This window comes from Convolutriloba macropyga, chromosome 1, assembly GCF_964194025.1.
Source record: "Convolutriloba macropyga chromosome 1, txConMacr16.3, whole genome shotgun sequence".
Classification (NCBI taxonomy): domain Eukaryota; kingdom Metazoa; phylum Xenacoelomorpha; order Acoela; family Convolutidae; genus Convolutriloba; species Convolutriloba macropyga.
In genome coordinates, this window is record NC_134468.1 from 35,057,542 (window position 1) to 35,083,973 (window position 26,432).

The following is a 26,432-nucleotide window of genomic DNA, read 5'->3' on the forward strand; positions in this document are numbered from 1 at the left end:
GTGCACATTTCGTCATTTTAAAGCGTTCGCGTTTCGTGTTTTAAGCATGGTTAAGTGACTCTGCAGAATTCACCTCGAAATTCTGACTTAAACACGAGAAGTTGTGAGTGACTTCAAGCAGAGTCACTTAAACATTACTTAGAAAACAGCAGTGCAATTCTCGAAAATTAACTCAAAGAATTTTTTAAAACTGAACAAAAAACGAAAAGATTTGGAAAATCATCCAGAAAACAAACCAATCAACACATTCAACACAAACCGATCAACATTTTATAGTTAACACATTTAAAGTGACTCAACTTTGCTTAATATATAGGCAGACAAAGAATAATACGTATTTTCACTATTTTCGCGCCTATTTTTCATATGATTGCCTTGAGGGTACTACTTTTTTGACATCCAGAAAGCAAAATCCGTTGTCTACCGATATTTTCAATTTATTGTGACTAAACTGAAGGATCTCTAAGGACGAAAAAGTACATTTTTGGGTGGGGGATACAGGACTGGGGGAGAGAGGAACAAATTCTAAATTCCATTCCATTACAAAAGTGAGCGAGGTAATTGAGAAGTCAAAAATGAATGTCGTGACTTCTATATCAAAAAAATCATCGCGCATGGTATAACGAATTAAAACACTCACGTGCACATTTTAAAATGCCGACAGTCTGCAGTGCCAGAAGTTAAAATGCCAGAACTTGCTACTTAGCCAGAAGTTGAATTTCCTTGACTTTCGTGATTTTAAAGCGTGCGCGCTTCGTGTTTTAAGCATGGTTAAGTGACTCTGCAGAAATCACTTCGAAATTCTGACTTAATATCTCGAACCGTTTCGGGTTCTTGATAAACGCCAGAAGTTCGCAGTTACTTCAAGAAGAGTCACTTAACCATTACTTAAAAAACAGCAGTACAATTCCCGAATAGTAGCTCACAGAATTTTTATTAACTAAAAAAACAACGAAAAGATATTATTTGGAAAATGATCCAGAAAACAAACCGATCAAACACTCAAAACCAGTTAAAAATCATGTGAAATTGCCCTACGTGAACAATAACCGCTAACGAGGAAACGACGACGACTAAAAAAAGTAACTTTTTATATATACTGATCACTTTGAAAACAAAAAAGAAACAAGATAAAATTTGCAAACCTTTTCCTAAAACAGCCTGAACAATAGAACAAATACTTGCAAAAGACTAGGCAACGCAGTTAACTTCCTTTCACAAAACGAGACAAATGAGAAAAAAAAATAAAATTAGACGATGGAAACCTAGAAAAGGAAGACAAGAAGAAAGAAACATAGCTGGCAGATTACCGGAAAAGCCCCAAAAGCTGCGTAGATCTGCAGTCTTAAAAAAACAGTAAAAAAGACAGCCCAAAAACACTCCTTTCAATGAAGGACAAGATGTTATATTTTGATAAAGAATCTGTATAAGTTATTCCTGCCTCTAATAGCTGCTCTCAAATAACCTTCATTTAGCATGACACGCAAACACTTGACCTTATCTCTTTGAATTCAAGTAAAGAAAAGTCAATTTCAAAGCAAGGAAGTCATTTTTGAGGGTGAGGTAAGTCATTTGTGACCAAAAACTTAATCACGCAAATGAACAAAAAAACTCGCTCCACTAAGAGTGAAAAAATGACGTCAAGCACGCATTTTAGTTGAAATTGCAGTAATGAAAGAATCAAGAGCAGATTTGAAGTAATTGTGACGTCATATGGTCTTAACAAAAATCTTGACGACGAAAAAAACCAAGAGAAGGCCAATAATAGCCCCAGCTATCGCTGTGCGGCTATCTAAAATCAGAGTACAATTAGTATTACACAATTCTCTACGAATGCTACCACCTAATGTCACAATAATCATTCTGTATAGACGTATTGAAATTAGCTGCTTGATCAGGGACCTAACCAATTCCAATACCAGACACACGCACCAACAATTAAAACAGGCAAACAGCCAAAAAACTGCAAAACTATTTTTGTTAGTATCAACTGCTCTGTATAACAATCAACTTTTCCTTCCCAGTACACTTCCAAAATGGGAAAAATTTTGACTGAATAATTATCAAATTCCTTCATCAAAACAAATCGAAATTAACATAAACGAACACTAAAAACACCAAAAACACTAAGCAAAACATTTAAACAACAAAATTCATAGAACGCAAAAAAATGAAAGTAGCATATAAAAACTGCCGAAAACGTATCAGGCAGAACAATCAAAACAGCTCAAAAGCTGCTGCTAAAAGCTTCAGATGGCCCATTCCAAACGTAAAATTGATGGTCAGTATGATTAAAACGACCCCTTTGATCTAAAAAATAGAGCTGAAACTAAAAACAACTGCTTTGAAAAGTCGCATGTGATTAAAACTCGATTGTTAAGCATAATTAACTTTTAACACCGACTTATCTCACACTCGCTCGCTCTATCTCTCTCTCTCTCTCTCTCTCTCTCTGGCTCTCGGTTTCTCTCTCTCTCTCTCTCTCTGTCTCTCTCTGTCTCTCTCTCTCCTCTATCTCCAAACAGGATTGAACAGAAATCACTCTAACTTTTCTCTTCTTACTTTTGCTCAAAATTGATCTAAACACTTGTTTCCATGAGCAGCATTTTATTCCGAATCCTGTCATTATATAAGTCACCGTTCAAAACACCAGAAAACAAACGAATTATGAATCAAAACGAACTATGAAACTTAACCGACTAACGTCGCGCGAACTGCTATCAAACGACCGGCGAGCAGATGGCATCGTCACTAGCTAGCCACGGTTTATTGAGGCTAGCTTTAGCTTGATTCGACTCTGCAAATTTGTTTTCTAGCCTTGTTAGTAAATAACTCAAATAAAAACTTACTTTGAAAATTTTCAATAAATTGCAAAATCTAAAAGAAAAGTATCGAGATTTCGCAGTGAAAAGTACAAAACCATTTTTGTCTCTGGATTTCTGTCAAGTAACCCTTCTGCGAAATTTTGACTGAATAATTATCCAAGTCCTTTATCAAAACAAAACGAAATTAACAAAAATGAACACTAAAAACACCAAAAACACTAAGCAAATAATTTAAACAACAAAATTCACAAAACGCAAAAAATGAAAGTAGCATATGAAAACTGCCGAAAACGTATCTCGCAAAACAATCAAAACAGCTCAAAAAGCTGCTGTTAAAAGCTTCAGATGGCCCATTCCAAACGTAAAATTGATGGTCAGTATGATTAAAACGACCCCTTTGATCTAAAAAATAGAGCTGAAACTAAAAACAACTGCTTTGAAAAGTCGCATGTGATTAAAACTCGATTGTTAAGCATAATTAACTTTTAACACCGACTTACCTCACACTCGCTCGCTCTATCTCTCTCTCTCTCTCTCTCTCGCTCTCGGTTTCTCTCTCTCTCTCTCTCTCTCTCTTCTCTCTCCAAACAGGATTGAACAGAAACCACTCTATAACTTTTCTCTTCTTACTTTTGCTCAAAATTGATCTAAACACTTGTTTCCAAGAGCAGCGTTTAATTCCGAATCCTGTCATTATATAAGTCACCATTCAAAACACCCAAAAACTAAAACGGATTATGAAACATAACCGACTAACGTTGCACGAACTGCTCTCAAACGACCGGCGAGCGGTTGGCATCGTCACTAGCTATCCACGGTTTAGTGAGGCTAGCATTAGCTTGATTCGACTTTGCAAATTTGTTTTCTAGCCTTGTTAGTAAATAACTCAAATAAAAACTTACTTTGAAAATTTTCAATAAATTGCAAAATCTAAAAGAAAAGTATCGAGATTTCGCAGTGAAAAGTACAAAACCATTTTTGTCTCTGGATTTCTGTCAAGTAACCCTTCTGCGAAATTTTGACTGAATAATTATCCAATTCCTTTATCAAAACAAAACGAAATTAACATAAATGAACACTAAAAACACCAAAAACACTAAGCAAATAATTTAAACAACAAAATTCACAAAACGCAAAAAATGAAAGTAGCATATGAAAACTGCCGAAAACGTATCTCGCAAAACAATCAAAACAGCTCAAAAAGCTGCTGTTAAAAGCTTCAGATGGCCCATTCCAAACGTAAAATTAATGGTCAGTATGATTAAAACGACCCCTTTGATCTAAAAAATAGAGCTGAAACTAAAAACAACTGCTTTGAAAAGTCGCATGTGATTAAAACTCGATTGTTAAGCATAATTAACTTTTAACACCGACTTATCTCACACTCGCTCGCTCTATCTCTCTCTCTCTCTCTCTCTCTCTGGCTCTCGGTTTCTCTCTCTCTCTCTCTGTCTCTCTCTCTCTCCTCTATCTCCAAACAGGATTGAACAGAAATCACTCTCACTTTTCTCTTCTTACTTTTGCTCAAAATTGATCTAAACACTTGTTTCAATGAGCAGCATTTTATTCCGAATCCTGTCATTATATAAGTCACCGTTCAAAACACCAGAAAACAAACGAATTATGAATCAAAACGAACTATGAAACGTAACCGACTAACGTCGCGCGAACTGCTATCAAACGACCGGCGAGCAGTTGGCATCGTCACTAGCTAGCCACGGTTTATTGAGGCTAGCTTTAGCTTGATTCGACTTTGCAAATTTGTTTTCTAGCCTTGTTAGTAAATAACTCAAATAAAAACTTACTTTGAAAATTTTCAATAAATTGCAAAATCTAAAAGAAAAGTATCGAGATTTCGCAGTGAAAAGTACAAAAACATTTTTGTCTCTGGATTTCTGTCAAGTAACCCTTCTGCGAAATTTTGACTGAATAATTATCCAATTCCTTTATCAAAACAAAACGAAATTAACATAAATGAACACTAAAAACACCAAAAACACTAAGCAAAACATTTAAACAACAAAATTCATAGAACGCAAAAAAATGAAAGTAGCATATAAAAACTGCCGAAAACGTATCAGGCAGAACAATCAAAACAGCTCAAAAGCTGCTGCTAAAAGCTTCAGATGGCCCATTCCAAACGTAAAATTGATGGTCACTGAATAATTATCCAATTCCTTTATCAAAACAAAACGAAATTAACATAAATGAACACTAAAAACACCAAAAAAACTAAGCAAATAATTTAAACAACAAAATTCACAAAACGCAAAAAATGAAAGTAGCATATGAAAACTGCCGAAAACGTATCTCGCAAAACAATCAAAACAGCTCAAAAAGCTGCTGTTAAAAGCTTCAGATGGCCCATTCCAAACGTAAAATTAATGGTCAGTATGATTAAAACGACCCCTTTGATCTAAAAAATAGAGCTGAAACTAAAAACAACTGCTTTGAAAAGTCGCATGTGATTAAAACTCGATTGTTAAGCATAATTAACTTTTAACACCGACTTATCTCACACTCGCTCGCTCTATCTCTCTCTCTCTCTCTCGCTCTCGGTTTCTCTCTCTCTCTCTCTCTCTTCTCTCTCCAAACAGGATTGAACAGAAATCACTCAACTTTTCTCTTCTTACTTTTGCTCAAAATTGATCTAAACACTTGTTTCCATGAGCAGCATTTTATTCCGAATCCTGTCATTATATAAGTCACCGTTCAAAACACCAGAAAACAAACGAATTATGAATCAAAACGAACTATGAAACGTAACCGACTAACGTCGCGCGAACTGCTATCAAACGACCGACGAGCAGTTGGCATCGTCACCAGCTAGCCACGGTTTAGTGAGGCTAGCTTTAGCTTGATTCGACTCTGCAATTTTTAGTTTTCTAGCCTTGTTAGTGAATAACTCGAATAAAGACCTGTTAATTTGAAAATTTTCAATATATTGCAAAATTTAAAAGAAAAGTTTCGAGATTTCGCAGTGAAAAAAGTACATAACCTTTTTGTCTCGGGATTTCTGTCGAATAATCCTTCTGCGAATTTTGACTGAATAATTATCAAACTCCTTTATCAAAACAAATCGAAATTAACATAAATCAACACTTAAAACACCAAAAACACTAAGCAAAACATTTAAACAACAAAATTCACAGAACGCAAAAAAATTGAAAGTAGCATATAAAAACTGCCGAAAACGTATCTAGCAGAACAATCAAAACAGCTCGAAAGCTGCTGCTAAAAGCTTCATATGGCCCATTCCAAACGTAAAATTAATGGTCAGTATGATTAAAACGACCCCTTTGATCTAAAAAATAGAGCTGAAACTAAAAACAACTGCTTTGAAAAGTCGCATGTGATTAAAACTCGATTGTTAAGCATAATTAACTTTTAACACCGACTTATCTCACACTCGCTCGCTCTATCTCTCTCTCTCTCTCTCTCTCGCTCTCGGTTTCTCTCTCTCTCTCTCTCTCTTCTCTCTCCAAACAGGATTGAACAGAAATCACTCAACTTTTCTCTTCTTACTTTTGCTCAAAATTGATCTAAACACTTGTTTCCATGAGCAGCATTTTATTCCGAATCCTGTCATTATATAAGTCACCGTTCAAAACACCAGAAAACAAACGAATTATGAATCAAAACGAACTATGAAACGTAACCGACTAACGTCGCGCGAACTGCTATCAAACGACCGACGAGCAGTTGGCATCGTCACCAGCTAGCCACGGTTTAGTGAGGCTAGCTTTAGCTTGATTCGACTCTGCAATTTTTAGTTTTCTAGCCTTGTTAGTGAATAACTCGAATAAAGACCTGTTAATTTGAAAATTTTCAATATATTGCAAAATTTAAAAGAAAAGTTTCGAGATTTCGCAGTGAAAAAAGTACATAACCTTTTTGTCTCGGGATTTCTGTCGAATAATCCTTCTGCGAATTTTGACTGAATAATTATCAAACTCCTTTATCAAAACAAATCGAAATTAACATAAATCAACACTTAAAACACCAAAAACACTAAGCAAAACATTTAAACAACAAAATTCACAGAACGCAAAAAAATTGAAGTAGCATATAAAAACTGCCGAAAACGTATCTAGCAGAACAATCAAAACAGCTCGAAAGCTGCTGCTAAAAGCTTCATATGGCCCATTCCAAACGTAAAATTAATGGTCAGTATGATTAACACGACCCCTTTGATCTAAAAAATAGAGCTGAAACCAAAAACAACTGCTTTGAAAAGTCGCACGCGATTAAAACTCGATTGTAAAGCATAATTTACTTTTAACACCGACTTATCTCACACTCGCTCGCTCTATCTCTCTCTCTCTCTCTCGCTCTCGGTTTCTCTCTCTCTCTCTCTCTTTTCTCTCTGTCCAAACAGGATTGAACAGAAACCACTATAACTTTTCTCTTCTTACTTTTGCTCAAAATTGATCTAAACACTTGTTTCCAAGAGCAGCGTTTTATTCCGAATCCTGTCATTATATAAGTCACCATTCAAAACACCCAAAAACTAAAACGGATTATGAAACATAACCGACTAACGTCGCACGAACTGCTCTCAAACGACCGGCGAGCGGTTGGCATCGTCACTAGCTATCCACGGTTTAGTGAGGCTAGCATTAGCTTGATTCGACTCTGCAAATTTGTTTTCTAGCCTTGTTAGTAAATAACTCAAATAAAAACTTACTTTGAAAATTTTCAATAAATTGCAAAATCTAAAAGAAAAGTATCGAGATTTCGCAGTGAAAAGTACAAAACCATTTTTGTCTCTGGATTTCTGTCAAGTAACCCTTCTGCGAAATTTTGACTGAATAATTATCCAATTCCTTTATCAAAACAAAACGAAATTAACATAAATGAACACTAAAAACACCAAAAACACTAAGCAAATAATTTAAACAACAAAATTCACAAAACGCAAAAAATGAAAGTAGCATATAAAAACTGCCGAAAACGTATCTAGCAGAACAATCAAAACAGCTCAAAAAACTGCTGCTAAAAGCTTCAGATGGCCCATTCCAAACGTAAAATTAATGGTCAGTATGATTAAAACGACCCCTTTGATCTAAAAAATAGAGCTGAAACTAAAAACAACTGCTTTGAAAAGTCGCATGTGATTAAAACTCGATTGTTAAGCATAATTAACCTTTAACACCGACTTATCTCACACTCGCTCGCTCTATCTCTCTCTCTCTCTCTCTCGCTCTCGGTTTCTCTCTCTCTCTCTCTCTCTCTCTTTTCTCTCTGTCCAAACAGGATTGAACAGAAACCACTCTATAACTTTTCTCTTCTTACTTTTGCTCAAAATTGATCTAAACACTTGTTTCCAAGAGCAGCGTTTTATTCCGAATCCTGTCAATATATAAGTCACCATTCAAATCACCCAAAAACTAAAACGGATTATGAAACATAACCGACTAACGTCGCAAGAACTGCTCTCAAACGACCGGCGAGCGGTTGGCATCGTCACTAGCTATCCACGGTTTAGTGAGGCTAGCATTAGCTTGATTCGACTCTGCAAATTTGTTTTCTAGCCTTGTTAGTAAATAACTCAAATAAAAACTTACTTTGAAAATTTTCAATAAATTGCAAAATCTAAAAGAAAAGTATCGAGATTTCGCATGAAAAGTACAAAACCATTTTTGTCTCTGGATTTCTGTCAAGTAACCCTTCTGCGAAATTTTGACTGAATAATTATCCAATTCCTTTATCAAAACAAAACGAAATTAACATAAAAGAACGCTAAAAACACCAAAAACACTAAGCAAATAATTTAAACAACAAAATTCACAAAACGCAAAAAATGAAAGTAGCATATGAAAACTGCCGAAAACGTATCTAGCAGTACAATCAAAACAGCTCAAAAAGCTGCTGCTAAAAGCTTCAGATGGCCCATTCCAAACGTAAAATTAATGGTCAGTATGATTAAAACGACCCCTTTGATCTAAAAAATAGAGCTGAAACTAAAAACAACTGCTTTGAAAAGTCGCATGTGATTAAAACTCAATTGTTAAGCATAATTAACTTTTAACACCGACTTACCTCACACTCGCTCGCTCTATCTCTCTCTCTCTCTCTCGCTCTCGGTTTCTCTCTCTCTCTCTCTCTCTCTCTTCTCTCTCCAAACAGGATTGAACAGAAATCACTCAACTTTTCTCTTCTTACTTTTGCTCAAAATTTATCTAATCACTTGTTTCCATGAGCAGCATTTTATTCCACATCCTGTCATTATATAAGTCAACCTTCAAAACACCAGAAAACTAAAACGGATTATGAAACAAAACCGACTAACGTCGCGCGAACTGCTCTCAAACGACCGGCGAGCGGTTGGCATCGTCACTAGCTATCCACGGTTTAGTGAGGCTAGCATTAGCTTGATTCGACTCTGCAAATTTGTTTTCTAGCCTTGTTAGTAAATAACTCAAATAAAAACTTACTTTGAAAATTTTCAATAAATTGCAAAATCTAAAAGAAAAGTATCGAGATTTCGCATGAAAAGTACAAAACCATTTTTGTCTCTGGATTTCTGTCAAGTAACCCTTCTGCGAAATTTTGACTGAATAATTATCCAATTCCTTTATCAAAACAAAACGAAATTAACATAAAAGAACGCTAAAAACACCAAAAACACTAAGCAAATAATTTAAACAACAAAATTCACAAAACGCAAAAAATGAAAGTAGCATATGAAAACTGCCGAAAACGCATCTAGCAGTACAATCAAAACAGCTCAAAAAGCTGCTGCTAAAAGCTTCAGATGGCCCATTCCAAACGTAAATTAATGGTCAGTATGATTAAAACGACCCCTTTGATCTAAAAAATAGAGCTGAAACTAAAAACAACTGCTTTGAAAAGTCGCATGTGATTAAAACTCAATTGTTAAGCATAATTAACTTTTAACACCGACTTATCTCACACTCGCTCGCTCTATCTCTCTCTCTCTCTCTCTCTCTCGCTCGCTCTCGGTTTCTCTCTCTCTCTCTCTCTCTTCTCTCTCCAAACAGGATTGAACAGAAATCACTCAACTTTTCTCTTCTTACTTTTGCTCAAAATTTATCTAATCACTTGTTTCCATGAGCAGCATTTTATTCCGCATCCTGTCATTATATAAGTCAACCTTCAAAACACCAGAAAACTAAAACGGATTATGAAACAAAACCGACTAACGTCGCGCGAACTGCTCTCAAACGACCGGCGAGCGGTTGGCATCGTCACTAGCTAGCCACGGTTTAGTGAGGCTAGCTTTAGCTTGCTTCGACTCTGCAATTTTGTTTTCTAGCTTTGTTAATAAATTACTCAAATAAAAAACTTACTTTGAAAATTTTCAATATATTGCAAAATCTAAAAGAAACGTATCGAGATTTCGCAGTGAAAAGTACAAAACCATTTTTGTCTCTGGATTTCTGTCAAGTAACCCTTCTGCGAAATTTTGACTGAATAATTATCCAATTCCTTTATCAAAACAAAACGAAATTAACATAAATGAACACTAAAAACACCAAAAACACTAAGCAAATAATTTAAACAACAAAATTCACAAAACGCAAAAAAATTAAAGTAGCATATAAAAACTGCCGAAAACGTATCTAGCAGAACAATCAAAACAGCTCAAAAAGCTGCTGCTAAAAGCTTCAGATGGCCCATTCCAAACGTAAAATTAATGGTCAGTATGATTAAAACGACCCCTATGATCTAAAAAATAGAGCTGAAACTAAAAACAAGTGCTTTGAAAAGTCGCATGTGATTAAAACTCGATTGTTAAGCATAATTAACTTTTAACACCGACTTATCTCACACTCGCTCGCTCTATCTCTCTCTCTCGCTCTCGGTTTCTCTCTCTCTCTCTTTTCTCACTGTCCAAACAGGATTGAACAGAAACCACTCTATAACTTTTCTCTTCTTACTTTTGCTCAAAATTGATCTAAAGACTTGTTTCCAAGAGCAGCGTTTTATTCCGAATCCTGTCATTATATAAGTCACCATTCAAAACACCCAAAAACTAAAACGCATTATGAAACATAACCGACTAACGTCGCACGAATTGCTCTCAAACGACCGGCGAGCGGTTGGCATCGTCACTAGCTATCGACGGTTTAGTGAGGCTAGCATTAGCTTGATTCGACTCTGCAGATTTGTTTTCTAGCCTTGTTAGTAAATAACTCAAATAAAAACTTACTTTGAAAATTTTCAATAAATTGCAAAATCTAAAAGAAAAGTATCGAGATTTCGCAGTGAAAAGTACAAAACCATTTTTGTCTCTGGATTTCTGTCAAGTAACCCTTCTGCGAAATTTTGACTGAATAATTATCCAATTCCTTTATCAAAACAAAACGAAATTAACATAAATGAACACTAAAAACACCAAAAACACTAAGCAAATAATTTAAACAACAAAATTCACAAAAAAATGAAAGTAGCATATAAAAACTGCCGAAAACGTATCTAGCAGAACAATCAAAACAGCTCAAAAAGCTGCTGCTAAAAGCTTCAGATGGCCCATTCCAAACGTAAAATTAATGGTCAGTATGATTAAAACGACCCCTTTGATCTAAAAAATAGAGCTGAAACTAAAAACAACTGCTTTGAAAAGTCGCATGTGATTAAAACTCGATTGTTAAGCATAATTAACTTTTAACACCGACTTATCTCACACTCGCTCGCTCTATCTCTCTCTCTCTCTCTCTCTCTCTCTCTCTCTCGCTCTCGGTTTCTCTCTCTCTCTCTCTCTCTCTCTTTCTCTCTGTCCAAACAGGATTGAACAGAAACCACTATAACTTTTCTCTTCTTACTTTTGCTCAAAATTGATCTAAACACTTGTTTCCAAGAGCAGCGTTTTATTCCGAATCCTGTCATTATAAAAGTCACCATTCAAAACACCCAAAAACTAAAACGGATTATGAAACATAACCGACTAACGTCGCACGAACTGCTCTCAAACGACCGGCGAGCGGTTGGCATCGTCACTAGCTATCCACGGTTTAGTGAGGCTAGCATTAGCTTGATTCGACTCTGCAAATTTGTTTTCTAGCCTTGTCAGTAAATAACTCAAATAAAAACTTACTCTGAAAATTTTCAATAAATTGCAAAATCTAAAAGAAAAGTATCGAGATTTCGCAGTGAAAAGTACAAAACCATTTTTGTCTCTGGATTTCTGTCAAGTAACCCTTCTGCGAAATTTTGACTGAATAATTATCCAATTCCGTTATCAAAACAAAACGAAATTAACATAAATGAACACTAAAAACACCAAAAACACTAAGCAAATAATTTAAACAACAAAATTCACAAAACGCAAAAAAATGAAAGTAGCATATAAAAACTGCCGAAAACGTATCTAGCAGAACAATCAAAACAGCTCAAAAAGCTGCTGCTAAAAGCTTCAGATGGCCCATTCCAAACGTAAAATTAATGGTCAGTATGATTAAAACGACCCCTATGATCTAAAAAATAGAGCTGAAACTAAAAACAAGTGCTTTGAAAAGTCGCATGTGATTAAAACTCGATTGTTAAGCATAATTAACTTTTAACACCGACTTATCTCACACTCGCTCGCTCTATCTCTCTCTCTCTCTCGCTCTCGGTTTCTCTCTCTCTCTCTCTCTCTCTCTCTTTTCTCTCTGTCCAAACAGGATTGAACAGAAACCACTCTATAACTTTTCTCTTCTTACTTTTGCTCAAAATTGATCTAAACACTTGTTTCCAAGAGCAGCGTTTAATTCCGAATCCTGTCATTATATAAGTCACCATTCAAAACACCCAAAAACTAAAACGGATTATGAAACATAACCGACTAACGTTGCACGAACTGCTCTCAAACGACCGGCGAGCGGTTGGCATCGTCACTAGCTATCCACGGTTTAGTGAGGCTAGCATTAGCTTGATTCGACTCTGCAAATTTGTTTTCTAGCCTTGTTAGTAAATAACTCAAATAAAAACTTACTTTGAAAATTTTCAATAAATTGCAAAATCTAAAAGAAAAGTATCGAGATTTCGCAGTGAAAAGTACAAAACCATTATTGTCTCTGGATTTCTGTCAAGTAACCCTTCTGCGAAATTTTGACTGAATAATTATCCAATTCCTTTATCAAAACAAAACGAAATTAACATAAACGAACACTAAAAACACCAAAAACACTAAGCAAAACATTTAAACAACAAAATTCATAGAACGCAAAAAAATGAAAGTAGCATATAAAAACTGCCGAAAACGTATCAGGCAGAACAATCAAAACAGCTCAAAAGCTGCTGCTAAAAGCTTCAGATGGCCCATTCCAAACGTAAAATTAATGGTCAGTATGATTAAAACGACCCCTATGATCTAAAAAATAGAGCTGAAACTAAAAACAAGTGCTTTGAAAAGTCGCATGTGATTAAAACTCGATTGTTAAGCATAATTAACTTTTAACACCGACTTATCTCACACTCGCTCGCTCTATCTCTCTCTCTCTCTCGCTCTCGGTTTCTCTCTCTCTCTCTCTTTTCTCTCTGTCCAAACAGGATTGAACAGAAACCACTCTATAACTTTTCTCTTCTTACTTTTGCTCAAAATTGATCTAAACACTTGTTTCCAAGAGCAGCGTTTAATTCCGAATCCTGTCATTATATAAGTCACCATTCAAAACACCCAAAAACTAAAACGGATGATGAAACATGACCGACTAACGTCGCACGAACTGCTCTCAAACGACCGGCGAGCGGTTGGCATCGTCACTAGCTATCCACGGTTTAGTGAGGCTAGCATTAGCTTGATTCGACTCTGCAAATTTGTTTTCTAGCCTTGTTAGTAAATAACTCAAATAAAAACTTACTTTGAAAATTTTCAATAAATTGCAAAATCTAAAAGAAAAGTATCGAGATTTCGCAGTGAAAAGTACAAAACCATTATTGTCTCTGGATTTCTGTCAAGTAACCCTTCTGCGAAATTTTGACTGAATAATTATCCAATTCCTTTATCAAAACAAAACGAAATTAACATAAATGAACACTAAAAACACCAAAAACACTAAGCAAATAATTTAAACAACAAAATTCACAAAACGCAAAAAAATGAAAGTAGCATATAAAAACTGCCGAAAACGTATCTAGCAGAACAATCAAAACAGCTCAAAAAGCTGCTGCTAAAAGCTTCAGATGGCCCATTCCAAACGTAAAATTAATGGTCAGTATGATTAAAAAGACCCCTTTGATCTAAAAAATAGAGCTGAAACTAAAAACAACTGCTTTGAAAAGTCGCATGTGATTAATAATTAACTTTTAACACCGACTTATCTCACACTCGCTCGCTCTATCTCTCTCTCGCTCTCGGTTTCTCTCTCTCTCTTCTCTCTCCAAACAGGATTGAACAGAAATCACTCAACTTTTCTCTTCTTACTTTTGCTCAAAATTGATCTAAACACTTGTTTCCATGAGCAGCATTTTATTCCACATCCTGTCATTATGTAAGTCAACCTTCAAAACACCAGAAAACTAAAACGGATTATGAAACAAAACCGACTAACGTCGCAAGAACTGCTCTCAAACGACCGGCGAGCGGTTGGCATCGTCACTAGCTAGCCACGGTTTAGTGAGGCTAGCTTTAGCTTGCTTCGACTCTGCAATTTTGTTTTCTAGCTTTGTTAATAAATTACTCAAATAAAAAACTTACTTTGAAAATTTTCAATATATTGCAAAATTTAAAAGAAAAGTTTCGAGACTTCGCAGTGAAAAAAAAAGTACAAAACCATTTTTGTCTCGGGAGTTCTGTAAAGTAACCCTTCTGCAAAATTTAAAAAATCTCGTTGCTCATTTGATCGCCAAATATTGATAACCATTCCATTAACTCAAGAAATTATGCAAAAAGCTATTACCAAGCCTTGGAGGAGGTCCCTAGGACCCTGGTACCGCAATAAAAAAATAAAGAAGACTCAAAAATTACAAATATTTTAAAATTGCTTGAATTCGTGATATCATTAAAAACATTCCCTTACATCTAAAAACGATGAAGTAACCTATAATCTAACCACAGAAGAAACCTAAAATATGACACAAAACGTCACACAAAAAATGCTATTTTTATTTTCAAAAAATTGCAAAAATCTGTGATAAAAGTTGAAAACTAATCCATGGCCAACAAAACTTTCCAGTAACTTATTATCAAACTCCAACCCCTGAGGCAAAAAGTTTTGTCAAAAAATTGCTAAATTCGTGATGTGTAAATCTTGAAAAACATTCCATTACATATAGAAACTAAAAATTATTCTATTGTTAAACCCTAGTCGAGGTTCATGGGCTGTTGAAGCTGTAGAAACCTAAAAATTTTCAAAAAAATTGAACAAACATGCAATTTTTATCAAAAAAAATGCTAAAATTTGTGATATTAAAAAGTTGAAAGCTATCCTATGGCAAATAATAATGTTTCAGTAACTTATTATCAAACCCTTAAGGAGGTTTTCTGGCCCCTGCGTCTGGAGAGACGTAAAAGTTAAAAATTGAAAATTGCACGTTTTGTTGAAATTTGTGAAGTTAAAATGCTGAAACCATTCCACTACCACTAGAAACTATGTACCAAAACATAAATAAATAAATGGTCACTTCATGGATTTAACCTGTTTCTTTTCATTCTGCTCAAAAAACAAAAATTCAATTGCTCCTGTAATATAATACCACTGCGCCTTAAAAGCAAAACCTTTTTTCCATGTAATTGAAAATATCAAACTGATCACACTGCAAAAGACAAGCCTCGCCCGGCTCACAAATTTCGCTAATTTTGCGGAAAAATTGATAAGCTATTTTCTCAAATATAACAATGTCTCACACTACAAAAACTGTAATTATTTGTTAAATAAAAGCAATTTCAATACTCAATAGATGCAATAAATCAAGACAATGGCAAAAAAAAATTGCTAAAATAGATTCCCAAAACAGCTCAAAAACCTCAAAAAACCATAAAGCACGGATTATTAGGAAAAAATTGAAATACTATATGCACATGCTTAAAATCATTATTCTAGCCAATATAAACAACTAAACCGACAATAAACAAAAAAACTGCTTGAAAAAGCCTCATGTGAACAAAAAATCCGCTCGCTTACGGAACATTTTTTCACACCTCAATATTTGCTCTGTCGAATACAGCGATATGCCTTTCTTGTCCATACCGCTGTTTTCAACAGAGCAAAATTTACACCTTTCGCTCCACTCGCTAATTTTGTTCAACAACTCACGCGTTTTATTTCCTGCATAACAATTCATTCCAATAAAACTGATTAAAAAAGGAAACTTCTCCAATACTCCTCTTCGAGTCATAAAATACGTCACCATTAATTCTCATCGAGTCGTAAAAAAGGAGGGCACCTAAAAATGTTACCACGAATGCTACCACCTAATGTCACAATAATCATTCTGTACAGACGTATTGAAATTAGCTGCTTGATCAGGGACCTAACCAAATCCAATACCAGACACACGCACCAAACAAAAATTAAAACAGGCAAACAGCCAAAAAACTGCAAAATTATTTTTGTTAGTGTCAACTGCTCTCTATAACAATCAACTTTTCCTTCCCAGTACACTTCAAAGAAAAATGGGAAAAATTTTGACTGAATAATTATCAAATTCCTTTATCAAAACAAATCGAAATTAACATAAATCAACATTTAAAACACCAAAAACACTAAGCAAAACATTTAAACAACAAAATTCACAGAACGCAAAAAAATTGAAAGTAGCACATAAAAACTGCCGCAGAACAATCAAAACAGCTCAAAAGCTGCTGCTAAAAGCTTCAGATGGCACATTCCAAACGTAAAATTAACGGTCAGTATGATTAAAACGACCCCTTTGATCTAAAAAATAGAGCTGAAACTAAAAACTTGAACAAACATGCAATTTTTATTAAAAAATTGCAAAAATTTGTGATATTAAAAAGTTGAAAGCTATCCGATGACAAATAAAAATGTTTCAGTAACTTATTATCAAACTCTTAAGGAAGTTTTCTGGCCCCTGCGTCTGGAGAGAGGCAAAAAATGAAAAATGTCAAACTTGCAAATTGCACGTTTTGTTAAAATTCGTGAAGTTAAAATGTTGAAACCATTCCACTACCACTAGAAACTATGTGATGACCTATTATCAAACCCTAGTGGAGGTCCCTTGACACCTAGGGCTAATAAAACTCAAAAAATGACAAAAATTTTTGAAAAGCTTGAAAAAATAGTGAAAATTAGTATAAATTTGAGTGTTTTTGTTTGAAGTACCAAAACATAGCTAAATAAATGGTCACTTCATGGATTTAACCTGTTTCTTTTCATTCTGCTCAAAAAAGAAAAATTCAATTGCTCCTGTAATATAATACCACTGCGCCTTAAAAGCGAAACCTTTTTTCCTGTAATTGAAAAAATCAAACTGATCACACTGCAAAAGACAAGCCTTGCCCGCTCACAAATTTCTCTAATTTTGCGGAAAAATTGAGAAACTATTTTCTCAAATATAACAATGTCTCATACTAAAAAACTGTAATCATTTGGGAAATAAAAACAATTTCAATACTCAATAGATGCAATAAATCAAGACAATGGCCAAAAAAATTGCTTAAATAGATTCCCAAGCAAAATTTACACCTTTCGCTCCACTCGCTAATTTTGTTCAATAACTCACGCGTTTTATTTCCTGCATAACAATCCACTCCAATAAAACTGATTAAAAAAGGAAACTTCTCCAATACTCCTCTTCGAGTCATAAAATACGTCACCATTATTTCTCTTCGAGTCGTAAAAAAGGAGGGCACCTAAAAATTAATAGTAAAAAAGGATTGTAAAAAAGGAGAGCGCCCAAATATCAATTAATGAGAGGCTGACGGCGGCTTTTAAACAGAGGGAGCTAACCATTTGCAATGTGGCTTTGTCCTGTTTTGGAGTGAAGTTTAGATGAAAAGGATTTCTTCATAGTCTCGTAACATGAGAAGTAGAGTGCGTGTGCGGGACCAGCCCCCATTGCCACTACATTGATGCCCCTCACTGTGCGAAACATGCCCTCGGATTTCGATATGGTTCTAAACGCGTCAGCCACCCCTTTGTACCTGCAGTTCTCCTGGGGCAGTACACTTTGCATGCGCGTTTTGATTGAGTCCAAAGGATACATAAAACAATGCTCTAAAATGCCAGCAGCTGCTCCTGCGGCCATGTAAGTTGTCAAACCAGCCGACGCCGGTAATGACTCATATTCATCGTCTCCCAGCATATCTAAATCCTGTGCCTTGGCAGAAATCTTTTCAGGCGGCTTGATCTTCATTGAGGTAGTTGACAATTTGACGCCGGCTACTGTGCTCGATGAAGTTCCAGTTAACTTCTGCTGCGTCTGTTCTAAAAGGTCGCGCCCCGCCGACGTCACCGAGACTAAAAAATAAAAAAACTAAAAAGTTAGGCCATCGAGATACTTCTCCGTTAATTTGTTCAAAATTAGGACAACCAATCTTATAATGTGTAGCCATTACAATTCGCCATTAATGCTTCATGTGCATTTTGCATTAGAAGAACAACTCTCCGCAAAAAGATTTCAACTTCTCAATTTCACAATAACTTTATTTGAAAAAAGGAGATATTCTTATTAAAGCAGCACCTGAAAATAAAAATGATGAGTTAGCGCACAGAAAAAATTACAAAAGTACTTGTTTTCTAGTCGAAAAACAAGTTCACTGCAATATGCCCAATTTAAATGTGTCAACGATAAACCCATGCAATTATCATTTACAAGCTTTAATTGCAACTTTCTCTTCTTTCGGAACTATTGAAAAAATGGATTACAAAAACCATCTTGGTTTACCGCAAATTTAATCGTTCATTGTGCTACTGATATCTAAGATTTGAGAACAGCAGATTTAGTGCGTAATCTTGAGTTCATTTATGATCTACAACTTTAAAGAAAAAGCCATCAAATATTATCTGCATTGCTGTGTCACTCTGCATAGCCGTTATGGCAATATGATAAACAGTTTGCTTCAGCCAGCCGGGGAGATTTGTGCACAAATTGAAAAGTTCATCCATACAGAATTGAAACTTCTCAAACAGAATCCTTCAAAAGATTTAACTCCGGACATAATAAAACGTGTACTTGGCGAGTACTATAAACCCCTATAAACTATAAAACGAGTACTATAAACCCCTTTGTTCTTGAGATAAATAGTTTGTCTCCACAACAACACACGAATTCAAACATGACAAGCTTTCAACTGAAATTGAATTAATTAATTGAGAAAACCAAAACATCGTAAGTTCAAAATATTAAAATGATTTCAGTTCTTCTCAAAAACAGCTTAGTGAAAAATCTAAATAAATATGGGTGTTCAAAATAGAATTTAAATGAAGTGGGAAACTGCCGTAAAACAACCGCATCAATTGAATCTTTTTGAAAAAATCTAAAGACTAAGTAATCAAACGGGATAAGCATGCAACATAAGTAATGAAACGTGACAAGCTCTCAGCTGAACGCTTATTCAACAATTGGGAAAACTAACAACATCGAAGTTTTAGTTGTTTTTCAACCTAAATCTTTGAAAATGTCAACTGGTACATCAGAACACACCTCCTTTTCATCCTCTCTAATTGTACCTTCTTTTTCGTACAAACTAAACTTAAAAAAAAACAAGTGTCAACAAAAAGCTTGGCACACTATTAGTTATTTTATAATAATCATCTAAACCATAGTAAAAGTATAAAAGTAGTAGTAGTAGTGCAGGATTAAGAGTAAGACTCTTGGGTTCACACCCAATTTACAGTTCAGGTCAGTTTTATCTTCTTTAGTATGTTGCAGTTTCCACATCTGCAAATCACTCTCCATGTATATTTGTTCACTTCCATGAAATGATTTGTGAAAAAATTCCAGTATATTTTCTGTAAAGTTTTACACCTTTGCCACAACAACTTCTGAAAACAGCAAATGGAGTAGTATCGAACATCGTTGGTTTTTCATTCCTATTCAATCAAAATGCCACCTAAAATGGTCCACAATATTCATCAAACTATCAACCTCGGTCTACTAATTTTTACATCCCTTACCATTTTTCGGTTTCTGCTTTGATCTCATTGTGAGGCCAAGTATTGCAAAATGTGTATCTACTCAACCCTTAACTTGAAGTCACGCCAGCATTTTTGTTCATCTGCTCATATGTGGCTTATCCAATTCCACAAATACTTTGACCAGATCAACAGAAATTATCAACAGGAAACAAAAAAGTATAAACACTTCCCGAAGGAGATTTTATATCTTACCCTTTACCTATTCAGCAATCTATTACAACTAATTGCATTAATATTACTTTTAGGAAGTGGAGACATCAAAAGCAAACCTGGGCCGCTCTCGATATATAAAGATGTGTAGAAAACTTCACAATAACGACCAGGCAACCAACTTTTATGATGTTCCACTTAATAACTTCTTCGTACCATAATAACTAGCATGACTTAAGGCTGTAACCATAGATATCAGGAATAGTTGTATATGCCATAACCAGAAAACACATCAGTCCCATGGATTGTAACCTTTCAGTGAACTCCTTTAAAACTTCATTCGTTTGTTTCAGAAATGATCGATAAACAGTCAAAGGGGTATGCGTACCCCTTTTAGCACCAGAACGTTTCAAGGTGAAAGAAAAAAAGATTTAAATCAGCCATCTAAAAGACTGGAAAGCCATTGCGCAGAAAATTGGTATGAATCAAAAGGCAAAAAAAAGGCACAATTAATTGTTTTAAAAACTGTGATTGCTACAGAAACTAGAGCGCGGATCAAACTAATTTTAGATAAAAGGAACTAAAAAATCTGATTGTCTGAAAAATATAGTGCTCAGAAAGTCAACTTTACTCAACCAATGAGTTTGAAAAAATCCTGTCGTATTATATACAAATACATGCTCCCACAGGAAGGATTTTTGTGAGTACTATAAACCCCTTTGTTCTTGAGATAAATAGTTTGTCTCCACAACAACACACGAATTCAAACAGGACAAGCTTTCAACTGAAAGTGAATTAATTAATTGAGAAAACCAAAACATCGTAAGTTCAAAATATTAAAATGATTTCAGTTCTTCCCAAAAACAGCTTAGTGAAAAATCTAAATAAATACGGGTGTTCAAAATAGAATTTAAATGAACTGGGAAAAATTGCCTTAAAACAACCGCATCAATTGGATCTTTTTGAAAAATCTAAAAACTAAGTAATCAAACGGGATAAGCATACAACATAAGTAATGAAACGTGACAAGCTCTCAGCTGAACGCTTATTCATCAATTGGGGAAACTAACAACATCGAAGTTCAAAATTTTAATGATTTCTGTTCTTTTCACGAACAGCTTACACAAAAAATTTGAGTCCGAGCGCTCAAAACGGAGATTAATAAGAGAGTTTTATTAAAACATCCGCATCTGAAAGTTTAAGAAACATTTGTTGAAATCATAACAAAATCAAAAATAGCAAATCTCTTGTATTACAATTTTAGCAAACTCGGCAACGTTTTTCAAAATCTTCCTACTTTAAAGCAAAGCTGCAAGATTAAAAAAATGCCTTTTAACTGTTTCATAACAAGTCATGAGTCCCTACAAGTCCTCAGAACGCTGAGACTATAAAAAAGTCTCCACAGCAACAGAACAAATCAAACCTGACAAGCTATTAAATGAATTTGAATTCATAAATTAGGAAAATAACAACACCGTAGTTCAAAATTTATAACGATTTCTGTTCTTCTCGGCAATTGCAGTAAAACAATGCTCCATATGCACTTCGCATTAGCAGAATAACTATCCGGAAAACGATGTCATCTTCTAAACTTTACGATAACTTCATTTTAAAAGTGAGATATTCTTATTATGCAAACAAAGTGCTGATGCAAGAGAAAAAGAAAAGCAGCACCTGTAAACCAATACGAGAAGCACACAGAAGATTTTACAAAAGTACCCGTTTTCCATTCAAAAAAGTTCACTACGATATGCCGAATTCAAAAGTGTCAACGATAAACCGATTCAACTAGCAATTATGAGCTTTATTTGTAACTTTCGCTTCTTTCGGAACTATTGAAAAAAAAACGGCCGACAAAAACATTCTTCGTTTACCACAAAACTGATCTTTCATTGTGCTGCTGATATCTAAAATTTGAGCACAGTAGATTTAGAGCGAAACATTTTTTGAGGTCATTTATGATCTTCGACATTAAATTTTGAGCTCACAAAACTGACCTTCATTGGTGTCACTTTGCGTAGCCGGATGTTAAGCAGTCAGCACAACCGACTCATGTCTGATAAAAATCCTTTCTAATTGCCGGCGCGACCGACTTTGTTATAGTTTGCTTTAGCCGGCCTGGGCAAGGGTTGATTTTCTGATAATTTTTGCCCGAATTGAAACATTCGTTCAGACAGCGAATTTAAACTTCTATAACACGTTTTATTTTGAAATATACTGTTTTAGAAATTTAAATTCGCTGTCTGAACGAATTCGGGCACAAATCATCAGAAAATCAACGCTCGCCCACTGCCCAGGCCGGCTGAAGCAAACTATAAAATCGGTCGTGCCTGCTATTAGAGAGGATTTTAACGACATTAATCGGTTCTGTTGACTGCTTATAATTTTGTAATAAACGGTTGTGCAAAGTTACGCACCAATGAGATCATTTTGAAAAAAATAGAGGGTTCTGAAACTTAAGTCGTAGATCACACCTGATGTCAAAATTATTTCGAACTCAATCTACTGTGCTAAAAATTTAGATATTGGCAGCAGATTGAAAGATCAATTTTGCAGTAAACAAAGAACGTTTTTGCCAGCCATTTGGCGTGCAAATTGAAAGTGAAGCTAAGAAAACTACCTCCAAAAATTTCATTTCAACCGAAATCTTTGAAAATATCAGTTGATACGTCACAAAACACTCCTCTTTTTATCCTCTCAATTGTTGCTTTCTCCTTTGAGGACTGGCAATCCATGAAAATAGCCGGGATTGCCGACAAAACGGGATTGCCGTTGACGCGCTTGACGCTCATTGGGATTGCAACAGAAAAATTGGGATTGCAACAGATTATATTAGCCTCTAAAATTTGACTAGCATCTAAAATTACATTTAACTCAGCTTCTAAACTGAAGGCCATTAAGCTTAATACTAATGCAAGCTAATAATCGCTCTAATGAACTTTGATAACCTACTCCACAACGACTTAATGACCGGGCTTCATATGTTTACCCGTTACTTTTGATTTTGCTCTTTTGACTTAAACAATATCTACCACATTGCGTCATTCAATAAATGATAAAACTCAAAATCCATCTAGTTGAAACAGTGAGTGAGGTAAGTCAGAATTCAAGCTTGAAAATGGTGACATCTGTAAAAACAAAACCGTGATCAAGAGGTGAAGTGAATTTAAAAAAAGGAGAGCATCTAGATACTAGTCGTTGAGACTGACGGCCGCTATTAAAGAAGATTCGCTAACTTTAATTAGATATAAAAATTTGAACACAAACAATTTATTTATCGAAAAGTTTTATCACGTTACCAAAAACAGGTTTTAGAGGGAAGCCAACATCCGGGGGGTTTGTCATCCGACGCCACCCATGAAAAAGTTACGGTCCAAAAAGCAAAAATCTTGTGCTGGCAATGTCAGAAAATTCGAGGCAATCGAAAACAAAAATGAGCAGCTCAATGTTGCTTTTGAAGTGGCATTATTGCCAAATTAGAAAACGACGCAATTCTTCCTACCGACGGTGGTATTCACACTCTAAAGGATCAGCTACAAAATAAAAACTAAAATTCTGCGAAAATATAACAAAGGAAAATGAGAACATTAATTAATTTTTGCAGAACTGGCAAAACTGAGAAAAGGGCCAATGAGATATAAAAAATGCGAAGAATTAAAAGCATATCGATAAATTTCAACCAGATAATTTTGTTCTTCGCGAGGTGCTACCACTAAAATACAGACATAAAAATGCTTCTAAAGTGCGAGGGGAGTCTATGGCTGCACGGGTCCTTACGGCCTGAATGATGTGCAGGTATGGGAGGGGATGAAGTGAGGGGGGGGGGGGGGGGGGGTGGTGGTGGTTGGGGTCAACTTCTAAGAACCGCCCTTCACACCATAAGTATAATTCTCCAAAACGGTTTCTGTGAATCGCATACTTGGAGACTGGTGAGCTGAAAGGCTCTAAGAGAACTTAATGCCCGCTGGGCGCTACCTGTTTATCTCGTTTTTGAGGACGAAAAATCAAATGGGTCAGACGAAAAATAGCACTAAAAAAGACCATCAGGACTAATATAATTGCTATAAACTTCGTTTGAGAGCAATTAATAAAGCACAATCTACAGCCTCAACTCTTAAGAATAAAAAAAACATATCTTGACGGGCCTTCAATCGATCCAACAGAAGTTCTGGCAATTTCCTAAGTAACCGATTACACCGCGAACAAAAAATTTGGACAATTTTTGCACCAACTTGTAAGTACCCGATAGTAAATCATAATTTTATTGCTTATTTTAGACCTCGACTACAACTAACAAGGAAAAGTTTAAAATGTCGTATTGGTGGTTTCTAATGATTATTGTATCAATCGACGCATATTCATCAGAAGTTTAGGGAAACTGAATTCGAGAAACTGACTGGCCTTATCACGGGAAAATCCAAATAGAAGTTAGCCCGTTTTCTGTCAGCAGCAGTGAGTTGAGTTCCACCTGAAATCTGTTTAACTTGATCATGCGTCCATCAGTTCAAGCAAAGATTTGCATTGTAAAGGCAACAACTTAATGTTAAAGTTGAACAGATTTCAGGTGGAACTCAACTCACTGTTGCTTACAGAAAACCGGCCAACTTCTACCTGGAGTTTTCCTGTAAGTAGACCAGTCAGTTTCGCTGAATTCAGATCTACTTTTACTGAACTTCTTAAGAATACGCGTCGACTGATATAAATCATAAAAACACCAATATTATGTTACTTAAAATTGACTTAAAAACAGACAGTTCACCATGTAAAATTGCATTTTGTGAGTTTACTTTTGTCAACAACTGTACATTTAACGTGCATTTCACACTGAACTTCATCAACTAGATTTACGAGCACCCTCTAGTTTTACGAAGGAAAATTTTGCACCCTTGATCCCATACACTAGTCATCCAAACTGCTTGACATAAAACAGCGTCCACTTACCAGAAATCCCAGATGGGCTCAATCTAAGTTTCACAGTAAAAAGATAGTTGTCACAAGATGTGATATATTTTCATTTGTGCTAAAATATGACTCAAAAGTTTGCACTTGTATTAAATATTAGAGAAAAATGGTGATTAAATTGTGATCTTGTGACAATTATCTTTTTACTGTGAAACTTGAATGAAGTTCATTAAATTTACAAATTTACATTGGAACTTCTGGAAGTTGACGTTGCTGTGAATTTCATAAGTAGGTTGGATAACTAGTGTAGGGGATCAATGGTGTAAAAACTGTTTTCAACACATGATCTTAAAATGGAGTAAATGACTTTCTATTTCTTAAAAATAGGGGGTGCTAACTTAATTTTGCCGTTTAGTATGTCTACAATTGATATTTAAGTTCGTACAAATTCTAACTTAGCTATGACTTTCACAGTAAAACTTCTCAAAACTATAGGGTGCTCACTTACCCCTGACGTTCAGTAATCTCTGCCTTCTGGTGGTAATCACTTGTGTAAATCAAACCTACTGTTATTAGCACATATTCGAGCTTGGTGCTGCTAAAATGTGATCAAAATCAGGAGCAGACTTACCCGCAATTTTTAATAAACAATACGATTGAGTCGAGACTAGATTTTCAAACATGAAGGACAGATAAACGGGCAATATTCGAACCGTTTGTCTTATGCAAGCGTTGGAACCTTACGCCAACACAGCCGTGAAAAATTATCCTCGTAGTTTGTTAAAAATGCCATCATTCTTTATATAATTGGTTAAATGAAATACCAGCATGAAAGTGGCAAATAATAGGTCGACAAATTTTGTCACATATGCTTTCGTATGCGAATTATTTATTAGTTCTCTTAAGCACTGTCGTTGGGAATTGCGACATTATTGCGAAAATTTTATCGCAAAAGAATCGGGACTAAAATCAAACGATGGCTGTCGAATAACAGAAAAGCAAGTTGAATCAGCGAGATAAACAGAGTACGGTTCAGTATATTAGCCAAGCAGAATGTTAATCCTACGTAGGCCCGAAAGCTTAATTTGTGCAAGGCAAAGTAAATGTGTCACCAATATTTGACCGTTTTAGTCAATGCAGACTTGGTCAGGATACACCTAATACCAGATGAGTGCACTCAACTGAACATGAGCTGGCTCTGAAAGCCAATGAACCCTATTAAAGTCCTTCAAATTACCCAAAAAACCATATTAAACACCTCAAAAAACAAAATAGCACTAACGTCCTTTGCCAAGTTAGAGCCAATTTTAACGCAAAACTAATCAAAAGTCTTGTCTATCCTTATCAGCGTTTTGTGCCATTAGTCCTCTATACTAACAAGATCAAAACTGTACAATAGGTATCTCATTGTCAAGCTTATCAACTTCATATGATGTTCACTGTAAAGAAAAGCAAAATCGAGAGATTGCCGGAGGATAACTGCCACTGATTCCTATAACCCCGATTG

At 35.3% G+C, this 26,432-nt stretch overlaps 1 protein-coding gene across 1 annotated transcript in view; it reads right to left on the reverse strand.

Moving 5' to 3' along the window:
* Positions 1 to 26,432, reverse strand: part of LOC142338216 (mitoferrin-1-like) — a 44,963-nt gene that overhangs the window by 11,937 nt on the left and 6,594 nt on the right. The window contains exon 2 of the mRNA XM_075387875.1: positions 17,684 to 18,193. Within this exon, the coding sequence (XP_075243990.1) occupies positions 17,684 to 18,193 (510 nt within the window). The remainder of the gene's footprint in view (positions 1 to 17,683; positions 18,194 to 26,432) is intronic.